Source organism: Drosophila eugracilis, unplaced genomic scaffold, assembly GCF_018153835.1.
Source record: "Drosophila eugracilis isolate 14026-0451.02 unplaced genomic scaffold, ASM1815383v1 contig_386, whole genome shotgun sequence".
Classification (NCBI taxonomy): Eukaryota; Metazoa; Arthropoda; class Insecta; order Diptera; family Drosophilidae; genus Drosophila; species Drosophila eugracilis.
In genome coordinates, this window is record NW_024573245.1 from 514470 (window position 1) to 533000 (window position 18531).

Sequence of the window (18531 nt, forward strand, 5' to 3'; positions counted from 1 at the left end):
ACTAAAACTAAATTTCTAACAAGCAAGCTAACATGTCAGCAATAGCGAAAAATAAAAATTTTAATATAAACAAAATTAAAAATAAATCTCAACGAGGAGTACACTTCATAGAATAATTAGCAAGCAATTGGGAGGACACGCTTAGGGGCGATGACCGAGCCCATATCTACCGCACTCCCAAGGGGAAAAACACTCGTTGTTGTAACCAACTGCCAAAAACGGAAAATTTTGAAAACGTTTCATCTACCGCATAGGCACTACAACCCAGCAAGGAGACGCCAAATTTATGGTACATCCAGTAGAGGAAACACCAAATGAAATCTTTTGTCCAACGTAGCAATAAACGCAAATGCAAAAACCAAAAAATACAAAATTAAAACGTTACAGAAACCAAAGCAACAAATACATCATTTTTAGTTCGTATAGCAAAATAACAGTTTATAGAACAAATTTTTTTAGTTAAGAATCTCCTCTATAATGCAATATTTATAATGCAATAAAATTGTAAAATGTTTAAAGTGAAAAACAATAAATATGAATACAAAATCATTATGTTTTCATTGTGCAGAGATCATTGTGAAGGAAGATGTTTTAAAAATTCAAAATTCCTATAGAATTTTTTTAGATATGAGCCCAAAATAATTGACATTTCAATAAAATTAGTCAGTTTATTTAATTAAATGCCGTTCCTTTACAATAATGTCAACACAAATATTTTAAATAGAAGTTTTTTAAAATTATTTATTTAACGAAGCTTGCTAAATGTACTTATAATCGTTCATTCTCTCTCTACTACGATCAAATTCAGGAATTCAATTGGAATCTTTAGCAATGCAAAGTTTAGCAAAGTTTTCAATGATCGGGAAGCTAGGTGTCCTTATGAACTACCCTTTTAAGGGCCAGGAAGCAATGTCGAGTGCTAAGATCGTGATAGCCAACGGGCCCTCGTTCACAATCTGCACAAACCAAGAATTTTCTGCCGTCCAATGTGTTCGAGAATCCAATGTTCTCAAACGTCATCATGTCTTTTACCAGCCAAAAGTTCTTTAGCGTTTCGCTGCTTAAACTGTCCGCTGTTCTGTCTTGTTTTTGCATCATTAGGGGAACGTCCACCTGGCCGGAAAAACATAAACAATTAGAAATTGCCAACCTAAGAAATCCAGCCAGCCCGACACTTACTTCCTCCTCGCTGTAGGTGCCCTCTTGGGCCTTTAGCATCAAACTATTGCAGAACTGGCAGCGCACATTGGATTTGTTCTTTCCATCGACTATTTGCTCGCTAAAGGCACCTTCCTCTGTCATTTTTAATGGATTTGTCTTGGTTTTTACCAAAAAGACAAGTCAGACCTGCAGCAGTCGTTTTACAACACTACTTAATCAAGCGGTCACTCTAGCGTAATCGATAACCGATAGCTATCGCAACTGGTAAACTTCAAATTCAAAAAGATAATGTTCTGTTATTTCTAACCTCTCTTGTGACTTTGTTAGCAAAGCTTTTTAACATATAATATAATTATATTAAATAGAAGTAAAGTAAATGATTAATAATATGATAATAAGTGGTATTTAAGAGATTCAATATCACCATATAGCTACAATGGAAACCGTTCAACGTTTGTTTAATATTCTGAAAAACGAAAAGTTTTTCAAGTTGTATGGCAAAGATATGGTCTTACTAAAAGCACTCGATAAGATAGGATTTGCCGATAACTTATATCGTACATTGACATCTCTGGTGTCCGTTTTTTAAAATTTTTTCTTTTTCTGTTCTGATTTTCTAGGGAGCGGACGGCTTTTTCTTTTGGCCAAAGCTCTGGCATCTGCCACTGGATAAATAGAACATACCAACATTTCACTCCTTGTAAGTTTCTTCGAAATATTAAGTGATCCACATGGGCTTTGTCCTTAAGAGCTAACCTTAAAAGTGGAATATTTTCGAGCTTTTTAGAGCTATTTAATTTTAATTTGGAAACCGTCGCCTACCAGAAACATGAACATTCCAATCTACCAAGTGCCCTCGGTGACCATGCAGGCGATGCACCAGCAGTCGATGTACCATCAAACCTATTTGGATCGCAATCGCATGGTCACCGATGTCTTTGTGCAGGAACACGTCTCGCAGAGCTCTTGGACAGTGGGCACTCCAGGTCCATCGGTGGTGTTTATACCCGGCACTGCTAATTGCCCCGTTGTGACGGCAAATGCCCATGTGCAACGTAACCAGACGGTTCATCATCAGCATCCCCCAAATGTGAATCCCCCTCAAATGGCCTATATGGCCTTGCCGGGAATGCAGTACTATGTAGCCAGCTCTGGTGCGCCCTCATAGCCGCGTTGCGTCAATTATTTCATATTATCATTTTTTTACAGCTCGTGTCAACGCCTATGGCCCGGGTCATGTATATTCAGCTCGTGCTTCGTCTACTAGTGGCAACACGGCTGGATACTCTTTGCCACAATACTATTCAAATGGCATTAATGCTCCGCCGCCCCCAAAGCAATTCTGTGCCACCCAAACTCAGACCCAAACGCCTATTAAGCGTAGTTGTGATGTAGCCACCCAAGTGGATTTTACTCTCTCATTATCGAGCACAGAGATAAGAAAGAGTTTTCAAGATAGGTAAGGTTTTTTTTAATATAAATAAGATTCATGAGTTTCTATCACTTATCAAATATTTTTATTTTGAATTTAAATTCAAAATCTTGAGATCTTAAAAAAATTAAAGTTTCAGTTTTGGTGCCGATGAATCCAGTATTAGTTCTTTGGACAGCGGTGCAGGCGATGGGTTGCGAGTTCAGAACGTGTTGCGCAATTCTGATGTCGTACTGCTCGATCAACGCCTTCATGACATTACTAGGATCTCACTTCAGGGAAGCGAGATAGCCGAACGTTTGGCAAATGTCCATCACAATCGCCCTTGCTTCAAAAAGATTGATACCCTTTGTGCCCGCTTAAAGCAGGACCTCTTGCGTCCGGATGGTGTGCTGCCCAACATCAACTCCCAGGGAATCGCTTGGGCTGTCAAGGATTTCATATTCGTTTTTACTCGCATTATAAATGCCTGGGTGATACTAAAAGGTTATGTATATAACACCCCCGAGGGTTTAAATAAGATTAAGGACGAGTTGCCATTGGGTTTCATGGCCACCTTCGACTCCTGGCAAGTTTCGACCTTGGCGCTTGTGCAGATGATCATAAAGTCTTTTGTGAGTCTGGACGAGCTGCTGCAGAAGCAGAAGAACAGCTTTTCGGGAAAAGACGGCGCAATGATCAACTTGAATAATAGTAGTTCATTGAGAGGTCTAATAGATAGCAACGATAATAGCAACACTCAAGGTCTAAGTTCCTATAGCATTCCCATAAATCAAAATGCAATGGCAAAGTCATTCTCAGGAGGTCAAGAGCCGAATTCTTCTGCTCTCTACAAACCAAAGTGTGCATTAAATCTTAACTATCTGTACACCATGATTGAGGATTCAGAGGAAACACAACGCCATGTGAGTGCTAATGGTACTTATCTAAAAACTGGAACCTATCAGCCTCTGCAAAAGGAGTCAAAACAACTGGAGATGCCACCCTTGAAGCCAAAGGATCCCCATATGGAGTCCCAGTGGCAATGGAATGTTCCACAGAAAGCGCCAGTTCAGGAGATTCACGAAGCTCCTGCTACTATTCCTACTTCTATAGCTTACCAGGAGCCGGATCATCAAAGAGATGTCAGGGCATACACAAACCCATTTAGCCTAATCGGGAAAGAGGTTACTCGTCAACTGTACGAGTTCAGCGACCGCGTCATGAAGTTGGACAACTTGGAGCGTTTTTTTAAAAAACAGTTCACACGCAACTACGTTAGTAATCTTTTTTTAACTATTCGAATATCTATTATAGCATTTCTGTTTTAGTTCCCAGATTTCTTCGAACAATGCCATGACGATTTCATAGATGTGCGCTCCATTATTCTGCAGTGCGAGAGTGCCTCATACCATCACCTCTACCAGGCGATTCACGATCTACGCCGGATCGTATTCGCGGTGCGCTGTTACCTGCAGGTATTGGTTTGATTCCATGCAACCGCATTTCAATCTTTACACTGTTTGAATCCAATTCTTCTTCGTTGCTGCTTATATAGGTCAAGGAAGCATATATCTATATCCAAGGTATCAGTATGAGTTGGCCATTTAATGGACTAATGTACTAATCACTGGTCTCATTCGGGCACTAATCTCATATATAACCCATTAACCATTATTTGCAACGTACTTTACTTAACAATTATCCAAATAGTCATTGCTCTTTACTGATTCAAATTTTGTTGAAATCCTAGATGTACTCAGACGAGAATCTCCAGTATTACATTGATCTCTACGAATGCTCTGTGAATGAAATGCTGTCAAAGCCACCTCATATGCCCAATCAATATGATCATATTTTGGGCAGACCGGGCGAGAAGCTTTTTAACTATGAAATCTAACTGAAAAGCTTTAGCTATTACATAAAGTTTGGCACTTTTAGTATTTAATCATTTAACTAGACTCAATTAAAATAATTTTAGCGAAGAATTTAATTGCGAAACCTAAGAGAAAATCTAGCGGTTTACAGAAGTGCCTTAAACATAAATTGAAAAAATCCTCAAATTAATGCTCCAATAGAAAATTTTGGGTTTGATTCACTAAACCTTAAAAGTAGCTAATAACTAAATTTCAGAACTTTTAAGCATTCCCATTTTTTTTGGTAAGAACTAGTCAATCAAAAACTTTTATATTTTACAATATAATATAATTCTGTACACTTTGTACGGGTTTAATTACTTTGTTAAATTCACTACAAAAATAGTTGGTCAATCAAATTCCTTTGTACAATGAAATAAAGCTAGAACAAGAGATTTTAGTTTTTCTCAATTTCTTAATTAAGTAAACTCAAAACGGAATTATAAGTTAGGAATACAAGTAAAATACAAATTAAATCAAATAATAAATAGAATCGTGTAACAATTGACTTATATACAATTGGTAGTTAATAATCTTTCCTTAATGCTATTTCGGTCTGACGAAATCCTCTGGATTAATGTCCTGGGCAACTAACATTCCATGAAAAATAGTTGATGTATTAGAAGCCAATTCTTGGGGGTTGCCTTCCTCACAAATTCTTCCATCATCCAATACTATTATACGATCCATGGCGTGGAGTCCGCGCAAGCGATGAGCAATAAATAGGAGAGTGCAACTCTTAAAGGCATTTCTTAAGGCTTGCTGAATGCTCAAATCAGATTCGTCGTCTAGATTGGAAGTACCCTCATCGATGGCAACCACCTTTGCATTTTTCAGCAAGGCCCTTGCCAAACAGAGAAGTTGCCTTTGACCAGCGGAAAGGTTGTTGCCACATGACTCAACTTTGCCGTCCAATCCTCCCAACTGCTGAACGAGAAGAGTGGCCGCTGCAGAGTTCTTAATAGCGTGCCATATCTCAGAGTCATAGAAGCTATGTCTGGGATCCAAATTTTCCCGCACAGTGCCTGGAGAAAGGTAAAAGTTTTTATTAAGTTTAATAAATAACAGCTAATAAACCTGATACTAACCTTCGAAGAGGAATGGCTCCTGGGTTATAACCCCTATTCGTTCCCTGAGTACTCTCAAAGCCAAAGTTTTCAAATTAACCTGATCTAATCGAATTTCTCCTTTCGACAATGGCGCCACTCTCAAAAGGGCAGCCAAGACAGATGTTTTTCCTGCTCCTGTACGTCCTACAATGCCAATTCTCTCAAATGCCTCAGTTTGGAAGCTAACACACTTTAAAGCTGGCGCCAAGTGTTCTCTGTAGCTCAGTTGAACATCCCTGAAACTTAGAACTCCTTGGGTAGGCCATCCAAATGGCGGTTCTGCACTTCCAGCAGCATTCTGTTCTTCCTCCAGTTGTAGATACTGATCTATACGCTCTACAGCCACCAACTCCTGCTCTGTTTCAGCCACAGCATGAAGTAGATCGCCTAATTGACCTGTTATGGAAAGGGCATAGGAGATACACAGGCCCACCAATCCAGGATTGGTTGTATGAGAGGCTGTAATGGCTGCCAAAAGACCTGCTCCTCCAACAAGCAATGTTCCCAGCAACTGCAGTCTAAGAGCTAACCATTGTTGAGCTGCTGATTGGGTTAACTGGGCCTTAATGCTCTCCTCGAGCTTCACTTGGAAATCCCTCTGAAACCGTGGACTTGCTCGCATACTTCTGATAGTCGTTAGTCCCTGAAGTGTCTCCGTGAAATGGGTGTAAAGCGGTGACATTGCATTGCTCGATAATCGTTTGATGTCCCTGGAGGCATGGCGGTAGCGTTGCTGTAAGTTTAAGTAGATTGGTACCATGGGAATTATCACCAAAGCCCAACCAAGGCATTGCATATAGGCTGACGCAGAAAGCTCCAACTAAGCCAGCAAGTTGCGCCAATAGAATATTAAGGATGAATGGCAGAGAGTCGTCCACAGTGTTTGTATCGGATGAGAAGCGGTTCAGAATACGACCCACAGAGGTGATGTCAAAGAAATTAAATTTGGCCTAGAAAATGTAATTATAATTAAAAATTGTAAAGGATTTAAACCGTTAGATGCTTACAAACATGACTTTCTTTAGGAGCTTTTCATGCATATAGATTGCCGCCTTTATTCCAGCGTAGGCAAAGAGAAACGCCCTGGCCAGAGTCACCAAGGAATTGGTCACAGCGATGGCGGTGAAGATACTCAGATAGAATCTTGTCGTGTGTCCCGATTCCGTTTCATTTCCCAACGCAGGTCGCATCAATTCGTGATCCAATGAAGTATCATTAGAATGAGGATCCAAAGTAGTTTCAGTTACCCAGTATGCTAGCCAGGCATCGCTTAGATTTCTTGTCAATTGCATAAGAAGTACGGAGAGCAAGACAGTGAAAGCCAGTGGAGAAGTCACAGCCTTCCAATAGCAGGTAAAAACGTCCCCTGATAGATGTCCATACTCTCTAGATTCCTCCAGAAGCAAACTATCTACACTCTTCTTGTCATCCTGATTGGATAACTCCACTGAACGTCGCCTTGATGCCTCTTTATGATCATCATCCGCCTCTTCTTCATCACTCAAATCAATGCTCTGGGTCATGTATTCACTAGGAAGGAGTTGTCCATCTTTTACCTGAAGAATCTGATTAGCGTGAAAAAATAACTGAATGCTCCGTGTGACCACAATGCGCGTTTTATGCTTGAGCAGACGCAGAATGCAGTGCTTGATTATATGTCTGGACACGTGGGCGTCTAAGGAGGAGAGCACATCATCCAGAAGGTATACTGTCAAATGAAAAAAATGTGAAATAATATTATCTAAATTTAATATATACAGGACCAACTTACCTTTCTTATCCTGATAAACAGCTCTAGCCAGTGCCACTCTCGCCCTTTGACCTCCAGACAGCGTTCTTCCGTTCTCACCCACGCCGATGAGATCTCCTCCAAGGATGTGGAGATCCTCCTCCAAAGCACAAGCATGCAACACAGTTTTATACCACTGCTCATCGAACTGCGATCCCCATACGATGTTATCCCTAATGGTTCCTCTCTGGAGCCACGGTGACTGGGGCACGTAACCGAATCCAGTGGTCAATTCTTGGACGCACACCTCGCCATCGGTGCACTGGAGATTAGCCACTACAGCAGAAAGAAAGCTGCTTTTGCCACCTCCAACAGGTCCTTCGATGCATACGAGTTGTCCTGTTTTTATATCCACGTTTATATCTTTCAGGCGGAAAGTACTTGGCGATGTGTTTTCTATGCTGTCGTGGCAGAAACTAGCGCACTTCATCTGCAAAACACTGGCTTTTGGAGCATCCAACGGAGCATCTTCTCCGACTCCAGATCCTCCGCTTCCTCTCATTATCGGATTGTAGTAAGAGGAGTAATCCAAGTTGGGAACATCCATCAGTTGCTGGACTCTTTTAATGGAAACCCAAGCTTCAATCAAACCATTCAGCACCCATGGAAAGGCATTTAACGGTCCAATGAGCATATATAGCAAGGCAACACTGGTGTAGGTAGTAGAAGCTATCAACTGATTTCCCATTAATACGGATACTCCAAAAGTAAGCAGACACATTAGCACAGGAGTAGTAGCCCAAAAGTAAACGCACATGGCATCCAGGTATTTCCTCTTCGATAAGAATCGCAGCTCCTCTTGCCGAAGCCCTCGAATCTTGGTGATAAAAATATCCTCCCAGGCATTGATTTTAATCTGCTTGGCTCCCTGCATTGTTTCCGTGGTGGCAGATAGCCTAGCATCTTTTGCAGTCATTAAACCAGTTGAAAATATGCCAATTCTTTTGGCCAGCCATCTGTTGATCGGAATAAGCAAAGCGGCAAATACTACACCCGCAAGGAAAGCTGCTCCCAATTGAAGATACAGCAGGTACAATGTGGTAAAGAGCTTGAAGGGAATGCTCCAAAAGAAGTGGAAACTGATGCAAGAGTTTACAATTCTATCCGTATCCGTTGACATAAGATTTAGCACATCTGGCTTGGACTCCTTTAAGCCCCTCGCCTCTAGGGCCTTCCTGTATATGGAGTTGACGACTCCCACTCTCATTTTCATGGAAACCATGGCCATGCGCCAGTCAAAGTGAGTGGCACACAAGGCCGAAAGTAAGGTGCTTCCAAAGAGTCCAAGGGCATAATAATAAACCTGGTTGGAGTCCGTATGATCCTGTCTGAGTAATCCTCCGAGTAGTAAAGGACCTGCAAAGCCACTCAAATCTGCAATCAATCTAAGGACTCCTATGAGATAAAACTCCACTCCAAAGCATCTGTGCAGTGCTCTCCATAAACTCTGGGACTGGGATAGAGCTAAGTGCAACCTCTCACTAAGGCGAGTGATATTCAGGGCGTCGGGGAGATCAAACAGATCCTCAATTTTTCTTAACTTTCCGGCCACTCCTTTCGAGATTAGGGGCTGAACCCAGTGGAAAAGAAATCGCGATCCCCAGTTCGCTTCATCCTGGGCATGACCCAAATGGCTCTCATTCCCATCGACATAGAAATAAGTATATCTCTGAGTTAGCAGAGCCTCATCCTCTCTATCAGAATGTCCTCCTCTGGGTAAGCTTGAGTAAACAGCACTTCCTTTGGGTATCAAGGTGGCTGCAAATAATAGATCACATATCAAAGTGGCCAGGCTCCAAGGCCACCAGTCAAAGTGACGACTAGTCCGTAGCCATACCGCATCCAGAACGACAACTGTGAGCCAAACGACATTGATTAGCAGCGATCCACGATGACTAAGCTCTCCATATTGCCGGGCTGTCAATAGGAAACCTGTGGATGGGGTACAAAGAAGAAGGCTGATTAAACAGGGGTCGTAAATTATTATGGTAGGTTTATCTTTTTTTTGCAATTTTACTTATTTTTCTTATTAAACATATCTGTTTTGTAGGAACTCGTGTATGCTTGTATTTAACGAGGCTTTATTGTTCAGTTAAATAAATACCAAGAAAGCAAAAATTTATATTTCAGTTTGTCCTTTTTTTAAGTACAGAATAAAATCTTTCTAATTAATGCCAAATTTTATTTTGATTTTAAGAAAAAAAAGGATGTAAGTTAAATGTTGCAATTCAATTGTTATACAATTTAATCGATTAATTTATTTAAATTTTCATTTAAGTTAGAATCAAAGAAAGCGAAAAGGAAACCCGGAACATGCCCGCATGCATCTGTACATAAGGTATTGACTCGAGGTAAACCCCCGAGAAAGGAAAACCGCACACTTACCGCTGTGAACCACCCACATAATGCACTCGGCACTAACCACCAGCACATCCACTGCGACTAGTTCAATGCCCTGCTGGTGGAAAGCGAATACCTTGGCCACCGGGAGCAGGGCCAGTACAATGGCCAAGAAGGCCCGGATCCATAACATTCGCAGTTGCAATCCATTCCGAACAACTGGACGCGACTGATTACCGAAATTGTAGGCGGATATGGCGGCAAAGATCGTGTAGATGGGCAGCTGGAGCAGGATCTTCTGGAAGCAGGGCAGCAGATCGTTTGTCTCGTTGGCGAACGGCTTTAATCCCGTGGGACAGAACTGTGTCCAGTTCCAGGAAAAGTCGCCCCAATCAATAGACGACATCTTGATCGATTCCTCCATCTTTTGCTAGTTTTGATTAATTAGTCATCGCTGGTTAGGCATTTGCACCACTAAACCACCGAGTGGCGTTAAACAAAGCGATAAACACAACAATTCGACGTCTGATAAAGTTCGTAATGAAAATACAGCCGCTATGCTGAGGGTTGCCAACTTTTATAGAACTGAGTGTTTCCGATTTCAGTTTCTTCGAATTTCTGAATACTAACATTTTTAAACAAATTTGGAGGTTCAGTTTATTTATTTTTTAAGTAGGGTATTTAGTTAAATATTATTAATGCTCTAAATAAATAAAGTTTAAATAATGCAATTAATATTATTTTAAAATATCACATATTAAAAATCCCTATATTTTAGAAAAAATGGGAATGACTCCAACAAATCGTTGTGAACGACATAAACACGTAAGAAGAAGAAGCATTTGTTTACATTTTATTTAACACTTTTTGTGCAATTTGCGTAAACAATTATGACGACTGGAACTGAAAACGAAGTGGAAGGAGACGATGAGAGCCATGGGAAGGCTACTTTACAAAATACGGAAATACCTCTGGAACTAATGGATATCTTTAAATCCTTGGCCGAAAACAACAAAATCGTCTTCAAAGTCACAGCAAATTGATGATCCGGAAATTCCTGTTGAGGAAAAAGAAAATATAGCACGTGAAGCATTTGAAAAGAACAGAGAAAACTTCCTTATTCGATTTGGAGGCTTTCTGAATGTTGGACAACTTGGATCCTTCCAGAACCTGGCCGTCAAAGAACCCATCAAACCCGATGAGAATCTGGAGGAAATGTGCCTGCTGCTGGAGGATTTCAAAAGAAAACTTAGCACTCGTTCAGTATGCATTAAAAATAGAAGATACCATGCTATGCAGCAGCTCCTAGATAAGGGAGAATACTTCAGCGAGCACGAGATGATGCAAAGGGCTCCCGATCTCTATCAGGAGTTAGTTGGTCAATACCTAACGGAGGCCGAAAAGAAAGCTCGTGATAGTTACGATGTTAGGAACACCAGCTTTTCTGGAATACTCATGCACACGTTGGAAAAAAAGCAAAGAGATGAATTGCTAGAGGAAACTCAACCGAATAAAGATGATAAAAGGGAGGTAAGAAGTGAAATCCATACTCCCGCCGACTTTGAAGTTCCCGTAGCTTGTCGAAAGCAATGGGGTGGATTTGAAGATGATGAGCCGATTGCCTGCTCAACAAGTCGAAATGCAGAGTGTAGTATTCCAGCTAACATAACTAATATCTCCACACCGGAGTTTTATAATCCTGGAGAGCGAGAACTGCTGCGAAATGAGTTTCTTAGCATGATGAAGGAACGCTTCCTGAGTGGAGAGGATAAGGACTTTGATTATTCAGCCGTAGATGATAACACCTTGCTGGATGATCTAAAACAAATTGAGCAGGATGAGGAAGATGCCTATTTCGAGGACAGCGATGATGAAGAGGATCTGGGGAACCATAATACCGAAGATAAGGAAGCGTCCAGCGAGGATGAGTTGGACATCTACATGCGACATTTAAACAATCACCATAGCTTGCAGCATTAGTCAAAAAAGATAAGAGAGCTGCTGGAAGGCTATCTTAACAAAACCATGTAAATCCACAGGGTACTGGGCATTCTGCAGCAATAGTCTTTAATGTTAGTCTTATTCTTAGCCTTAAACATCTTTGATCTTAGACACTAGAATACATGCAGTTGTAGAGTAAAAATCTGGTTATCTGGGCCTACCACGACCACGTGGAAAGCCGCGTCCTCTTCCTCTCAATACCTTGCTATTCGGCGGAGGACTCTTGGGCCTTAAAAGTTCAATCCTACTGGTGCAACCCGTCGCTGGTGCCTCAGCAAAGTAGGTCTGATATAACTCGGAGTTGAAATTCGAGTTTGTCAGTTCCGGACCCACAGTAAGCCAACCTGGTCGGATGCTCGAATCCCTGCCAAACAAATGCAAACGTCGTCGACCCAAACAGAAGTGTTCGATGATGTGAAATATTTCGATAGGCTTCTCAAAGCTACCAAATTCCTCTTCCTCCGAGATGATCAAATCGATGTCTACGTTGGCGTGGATGAAATCACCATCTGTAGAGCGACGAACGGTTCCCTTGATACCCATTAGGCAGTGCTCCTTGGTGCGTTGAAAGACCGCTTTCGGTTCCAGTTGTTTGGAGTGTCCGGGCTTGTTAATGTTGGTGCGTATCCAGCAGATGTCCTCGCATCTGCGGAACCCCCACTTTTTCAAGCAATTGCGGCCCATGTCTAAGCCCTCCGAGGAGCCGCACCACAGAAATACAAAAGATCGGTGAGCGGCAATCTCGCCTACATCTAAATCTGTCAAAAAAACACGGTTATTGGCATATGTAAGACAATATTTTGCAAGCTACTTACTAAGTATGTCATCCCAGTTCCAGAAGACCCGAGGAGCTCCTCCAACAGTTGCCACCGATGGAGCTGCCCTGGCATATTCCTCCAGTGGCGGTTCAATCAGTATGACATCAAACTTGGCTCCCAGGGTCTTGACATCAAGCGATTTGAGATCCGCTTTTAAGTACATTGGAGCGGATGCCGTGTCCTGGATGAGTTTGTCCTTCAGTTTGATTAGTTCCCTCAGTTTGGGATACTCCTCGAAACGGTCAGCCAGTCCAACATCGCGAATAAAGTTTTGAGGACGTTGACCGGTGTCAACGAAGTGCTGGCAGTAATCATTGTGCGGATTGGAAGACTGAGTTCCCTTGAGGAAGGTGGATGAGTCCCTGTAGATAATTTCATTGGGGGTTTTCTTGGAGGAAGAGGCCCCACCATCCTCTTCCTCACGCTGCCCACCTTGATTTAGCTGGCGACTGCTATTGATATCTTCCGCATTTCCCAGGACCTTCTTCAGATCATCCACGCTCGACAATCCCAACTAAGTTAAGAAGTACATAATTTATGAGTAAAATATGACGCCGATTTATATATACGTGGATGGAAAACTTACAGTTTGCGCTAAAAGCAAACGGCGCTTGCGGGATCGCTCCTGGGAGCTCTTCAGCACGTCGCTCATACTAAAAAATGCTTTAAAAACGTACTTAAATGCGTTTAAAAATCACAATTCTAAAAAATTACACTAGTGACCGCACGGCGGTCATAGCAGTATCGATAACACCTTAAGACACTATCGGTAATAATAACATCAAATTAATTCATAATATTTTCAGCATTGGTTTTTAGTATATATGATTTAAATTGATTATGAATTCAAAAATATATGACTACAAAATTCAAAAATATATTTTTGTTCTTAAAACTACCACATCAGATTAATATGATCTATCGATATAGTTGTTTTCCCCACATCTAGAGAATCGAAAAGATAATTCACAGTGGACGACACGCAGGTGCCGCTTGCCATTCACAATCAGCTGCATGCGCCGGAAAAATATTTTGGATTAAACGTTTTTTCTGTGATTTTGCGTTAAAGTAGTGAAATTGTTAATAATCTAGCCTGCAGAATGAGGCTACTGCACAAGACGTTGCTTAGCGGGCTGCTGATAGTGGCGATTTTCGCTATTTACGCGGCCGGGCAAATAAGATCCAAGGTTTGTTTGTGGCCACGTCACTTTTCCGTGGACATTCTAGTTCCACATCCCAGAATGCCGGCTAGAAATAAAAATATCATGTTATTAATGGGCATTAAATCCCTTTCAGTCGGGCCTTACGCTGTCGGAGAAAGTACAAAACCTAGTGGACATGAACGCTAAGAAGCCTCTGCTCCGCTTTAATGGTCCCAAGTTTAGGGAGTACGTGAAGAGTTCTCCTCGGAAATTATTCTATGATTGTAATGCTCACTGCTTTGGCTCCCTCGAGGCAATGTCAGATATGCCGACACGCCCACGATGAGTTTGCCATCGTGGCAAACTCGTACCGCATCTCTTCGACTTACTCTAACAAACTTTTCTTCGCCATGGTTGACTTCGATGATGGATCCGAGGTTTTCCAAATTCTGCGCCTGAACACGGCTCCGGTGTTCATGCATTTCCCGGCAAAGGGTAAGCCAAAGGGTGCCGACACTATGGACATTCATCGAGTAGGCTTCGCTGCCGATTCTATTGCTAAGTTCGTGGCTGAGCGAACTGACATCACAATCCGCATATTCCGTCCGCCCAACTATTCGGGCACCGTGGCCATGATCACTCTTGTGGCCCTGGTGGGCAGTTTCCTTTACATCCGGCGGAACAACCTGGAGTTCCTGTACAACAAGAATCTGTGGGGCGCCATTGCAGTGTTCTTCTGCTTTGCAATGATCTCTGGCCAGATGTGGAACCACATCCGTGGACCACCACTGGTGCACAAGTCACAGAATGGTGGCGTTGCCTACATCCACGGTTCTTCGCAGGGCCAGCTGGTGGTTGAGACCTATATCGTCATGTTCCTGAGTAAGTATTTTTTTTTTAGTTTTTTCTATTATCATTTCCAAATGATAAAAAAAAAAAACATAAAATTTTCTAATTCGAGTTTAAAACACATAATTTCCTCTAACTAAAAACATAAACACATCATCTTTTCATTTCAGATGCAATGATTGTGCTAGGCATGATTCTGCTTATCGAATCGGGAACCCCAAAGAGCCATAACAAAAACAGGATAATGGCGATGACTGGTTTGGTGCTCCTCACCGTCTTCTTTTCATTTTTGCTGTCCGTTTTTCGATCGAAGGCACAAGGCTATCCCTATAGGTAAAACATTATATTCCCAAATCAATATCATCACATATTTAACTGGCGTTCTCCACTCTTTCCCACACAGTTTCTTGTTCAAATAGAATCGACTGCAGTCCTGTTCCAGTTCAAGTTCCCCCTATATCGTTTTGTAGTTAAAATCACCAGCGAGCACACATTTTTCGTGCGTGTAAAACGACTTTAATAAATTCCACTACTAAATTATTTGTACAAAAATGCGAAGTATTTCCAGTCTTCGGACTCAGAGCAGGAACGGAATGATGGCACGTCTGTTCTTCGGATATTCCCTGAATGTTTCTCTGTACCATTTGTGGGTTAGCAGAGCATTAATCGTTTGATTGCTGGCCACCCAGAGGAAGATAAGCCGCCAAATCCTCACGGGCATATAGAGATCGGCAATGCAGAAGTACATGACCACCTCAAGGAACATGTGCGGCGACGAAAGCAAATTGAACAGCCCTCCCTTGGGCAGGAGATGCTTCTCCGTTCTGACATTTCCAGTCTGTGGATCTTTTCTTAGGTTTACCAATATCATGTTGCTGGCATATTGCTGTTGCCATGCGGCAAAGAAAATGACGAGGTAGAGTATTTGCTGGCCCGTTAGCTTGTCCAAGCTGAACTCCATTGGCTTCGAACCGCGCACGAAGCCGGAGGTATTGGATAGTAAAGCTATAATAGCTCCAAAGTAGTGCACATAGCCCACGGCATAGTGGGACAGGTTGATCTTGCTCTTTTTGGAGAAGATTTGGACAAAGTTAGTCTCGTAAAAACGCCGGGTGCACTGCAATGTAAGCATTAGTGTGCCCACACAGGCCGTCGTGGAGTCGATTTCCACCTTCCGGTGACTCCGCCCACCGCCCATAATATCCAGGAATCGCAGTACATATTCCGGCGCCTCCTTTTGTTCCTGAACAGTTGTTATGAGCAGATAAAAGCCTAACCAGCTCCAGAACAAGGCGAAGACGTAGAAGTGTTTAAACCAAGACTTCGGAACCTCTAGCCAGGCCACCAAAGGATCTGTTTCGCCCTTGAAACTGTGTTTTCCATAACGGAAGGACTGACGTATGCTGTTCGGCAAGTACTTCTCCACGAATGTCATCAATCCGCCAAAAAACACGATCGTGGCGATGAAGGTGCCGAAAATCATCTGCAGGAGGTTGATTTTATATCGGTCAAGAAGATTTTCGAAGACCTCGAGAAGCCCATTATCGGCGGGCGCCATTGCGAATAATTGTTGCCCGGTGCAGCGCGCAAAAACTGTAAAAACTTTCTCCGAAAAACGAAAACTTGCGGAATATTCATTCTAGAGCTGGAAATAAAAATCGATTTTCCAATCGATATTTTGGCTTTCACTGAATCATCGATTTCATGTTTGAACATCCTTTTAATATAAAGCGCGAAAATTTCAAAAGTTTTCTACTTTGCAGGTATATATAGTATAGGTTCCAAGAAATTTTTCAAATTCCATTTTGATTTTGATTTTCTTTCTTTTAACTAAAAGACTTTAGAACCCACTGATCAAAAAATTTTAAAACCCGAAGATTTCTAAAAAAACGACTCCTTTATTTAATTGCCTTCATTCTCAAATGGCAAACTAAATTGGCTAGTTTTATGCTTGCGTATGTATATAAATTGATAATTACGATATGGTTTGTCTAGTTCGGCAGGTGTGAGTATTTATGCAATTGATATAACGCTCCTCGATATTGCTTATTGAGATTTCATAGGTTCAGATCCAAAGCCTTTTAGCAGTAAAGCACTCGGGGAGATGATTGTCATATATTCACTCCATTTCGTCCCAAAGTGCCGCCCTTATAGGGCGGTGGCTTGGGTCGAGCGTAAATGCTTGAGGTTCCACAGTCCAATTGGTAAAAGCTATTATTAGGACTGCAATAAATAAATTATAAATATTATTAACTAAGTAGCTCTATTTTTACATTTAGCTTACCTCTGAGATCGAATGCTAGTATTGTCCAAAAGGAAGTTCGGGTCCTTGAGGCTTTTCAAGGTTGTTATGGGTTGATTGGAACACTGGACCATTTGAACAGTCGATGACATGGGATAATCCGAGTTCGAAGAACTAAAAACAGGTCACAGTGATTAATAAAATATTTCAAATTAGATCAGGGATAAAAAAAAACATAATAAATATATTGGAAAATCACCTCTCAGAACCATCATCCGCCCCAGAATCGCTTGTCGCGCTTGGCGCACAGGACTCTTCGCAGATGTGGAAAATGTTGGCAAAGAAAAACTCAGAATGCGGATCGGAACTGAAGAGCAAAGAAACATAAGGTTACAAAAAACGTACAAAAATTAGAATACAATTAAATCAAAATAATTTCAATTTTTCCCAAAAATGGGAACTCACAACTTCTCGTGCTGGAAACACAAAACAGCGGATAACATCCCGATTAAAATTGCGAATATCATGCCTGGAATGGCGAAGGCAAAGGCGAATTCGTCGATGTAATTGCGCTCCGGAACATCTTCCCTGGATATTCCCATCCATCGATCCTGTTGCCTTTGATTCTGGTCCTCCGCCACCTGCTGCTCATTCTGCTTGCCGCTGTGGAAGAGGATTTCTGTGGGCGATTCCATACCAACCATTCGAAAGGCGCACCAATCCAATTTGAAGCCGACATTCTCGAAGATTTTCTGGACGGATGTGCGCTTGTAAGTGCATGAAGGCAGTTTATATAATGGACGCACTTCCTCTTGAAGTTCCATTAGTCGGGGTGAGAATTGGGCAAAGCTTCCCACATGGACAATGACTCTGTAATGGGTTACATGTTAATGTTAAAGTTATTGATGCTGCCCAAAAGTATGCTCTGGAAAAATGTAACACATTGTTCTGCATTTATTCAGAAGAGAGTTTATTTCAACATACTTTAACGCACTTTTTTGGTGATTTTGAATCTTCGGGAAAATCAACAGATCCTCTGTTTATACATATTTCGACTTACCCCTCACGCTGCTGGGGTCGTAGAGGAAGACGTCCTCCCATATTCACAGCAGACTCCATGAAGACCACACTCAGATCCTCTTTACTATTTGGCCACAGATCGTTGCGGAATATGTTGCGTAAGTTCTCCACCCTACCGGGATCTCCAATGATATGAACCCAATTCAGATTGTTAATTTTCATCTGCACTACATTGGGTGTGGGGAACTTGTGGGCCACAAACATTGAGACCACGACATGTCGGGTCTCGTAATTTTGCCGATTCAGGGCCACCACATCCAGGCTAAGGTCCTTTCCAGCCGCCGATTCTGGTGGAGTTCCGTATAGGAAACCGGCATGGTATTCATGGCTATACATATATCTCATCCAACTGGGCAAATCGGGGTAGCTCTTCAAAGACGGTCTGTAGCGAAATTGCTGGCTGATAACCTGGTGTGTCCAATTGAAGAGTTGTGGTTCAATTTTATAAGAGAACAGCTCCCCCACATTTGCCTGCAATTTTAAACCTTCGACTCTATTGCAGATTAAAGCTAGTACGGTCACTATAAAGTTTATAAACTTCATTTTTGTTTTTATTATCCGTTAACGATTCACAAGCACATTTTAATTGACTATAAACAAATTGTTATTCTTCAGATACGAAGAAAAATTCCTATGGTGTGTATCTGAATGGGAGACTACATATATTCCACCA

At 41.7% G+C, this 18531-nt stretch overlaps 8 protein-coding genes across 10 annotated transcripts; 3 read left to right on the top strand and 5 right to left on the bottom strand.

Moving 5' to 3' along the window:
* Positions 1-654: 654 nt before the first annotated feature.
* LOC108106180 (guanine nucleotide exchange factor MSS4 homolog) lies at positions 655-1359 on the bottom strand. The gene is made up of 2 exons (XM_017213102.2): positions 1180-1359; positions 655-1113 (listed from the first exon to the last, which is right to left on the bottom strand). Exons 1-2 carry the CDS (start codon positions 1300-1302, stop codon positions 868-870), a joined length of 369 nt encoding a protein of 122 aa, XP_017068591.2. The 5' UTR covers positions 1303-1359; the 3' UTR covers positions 655-867.
* A 391-nt stretch (positions 1360-1750) lies between these two features.
* LOC108106166 (protein mitoshell) lies at positions 1751-4881 on the top strand. Of its 2 annotated transcripts, none has more exons than XR_001772388.2 (6): positions 1751-1861; positions 1987-2315; positions 2371-2620; positions 2733-3849; positions 3904-4158; positions 4326-4426. XR_001772388.2 is itself a non-coding variant. In XM_017213077.2 (6 exons), the coding sequence occupies exons 2-6, from the start codon at positions 1991-1993 to the stop codon at positions 4470-4472; spliced, it is 1986 nt and encodes a 661-aa protein (XP_017068566.1). In that variant the 5' UTR covers positions 1751-1861; positions 1987-1990; the 3' UTR covers positions 4473-4881. The 2 variants fall into 2 exon arrangements, 1 of the variants encoding a protein (XP_017068566.1); XM_017213077.2 differs by having other exon boundaries at positions 3904-4050; positions 4326-4881.
* Positions 4718-10336, bottom strand: LOC108106164 (ATP-binding cassette sub-family C member 10). Its single transcript, XM_017213076.2, is given in 6 exon segments — positions 4718-5513; positions 5577-6372; positions 6374-6547; positions 6605-7305; positions 7369-9318; positions 9772-10336. Coding segments are annotated over 6 exon segments (4479 nt in total). The 5' UTR covers positions 10151-10336; the 3' UTR covers positions 4718-5034.
* A 227-nt stretch (positions 10337-10563) lies between these two features.
* On the top strand, positions 10564-11706 carry LOC108106198 (coiled-coil domain-containing protein 97). The gene is given in 2 exon segments (XM_017213125.2): positions 10564-10751; positions 10753-11706. Coding segments are annotated over 2 exon segments (1089 nt in total). The 5' UTR covers positions 10564-10616.
* A 61-nt stretch (positions 11707-11767) lies between these two features.
* Positions 11768-13281, bottom strand: LOC108106197 (N6-adenosine-methyltransferase non-catalytic subunit). The gene is made up of 3 exons (XM_017213124.2): positions 13132-13281; positions 12543-13059; positions 11768-12485 (listed from the first exon to the last, which is right to left on the bottom strand). The coding sequence occupies exons 1-3, from the start codon at positions 13195-13197 to the stop codon at positions 11875-11877; spliced, it is 1194 nt and encodes a 397-aa protein (XP_017068613.1). The 5' UTR covers positions 13198-13281; the 3' UTR covers positions 11768-11874.
* A 224-nt stretch (positions 13282-13505) lies between these two features.
* On the top strand, positions 13506-15076 carry LOC108106184 (tumor suppressor candidate 3). Its single transcript, XM_017213108.2, is given in 5 exon segments — positions 13506-13732; positions 13842-13955; positions 13957-14569; positions 14707-14869; positions 14940-15076. Coding segments are annotated over 5 exon segments (993 nt in total). The 5' UTR covers positions 13506-13645; the 3' UTR covers positions 14956-15076.
* Positions 15030-16170, bottom strand: LOC108106185 (polyprenol reductase). The gene has a single exon (XM_017213109.2). The coding sequence runs from the start codon at positions 16092-16094 to the stop codon at positions 15114-15116; it is 981 nt and encodes a 326-aa protein (XP_017068598.1). The 5' UTR covers positions 16095-16170; the 3' UTR covers positions 15030-15113.
* Positions 16171-16414: 244 nt separating this feature from the next.
* On the bottom strand, positions 16415-18511 carry LOC108106075 (epsilon-sarcoglycan). 2 transcript variants are annotated; one of them, XM_017212932.2, is made up of 5 exons: positions 17839-18511; positions 17244-17648; positions 17038-17145; positions 16821-16952; positions 16415-16759 (listed from the first exon to the last, which is right to left on the bottom strand). In XM_017212932.2, exons 1-5 carry the CDS (start codon positions 18399-18401, stop codon positions 16648-16650), a joined length of 1320 nt encoding a protein of 439 aa, XP_017068421.2. In that variant the 5' UTR covers positions 18402-18511; the 3' UTR covers positions 16415-16647. The 2 variants fall into 2 exon arrangements, with proteins under 2 accessions (XP_017068421.2, XP_017068423.2); XM_017212934.2 differs by lacking the exon at positions 17038-17145.
* Between the last annotated feature and the right edge of the window lie 20 nt (positions 18512-18531).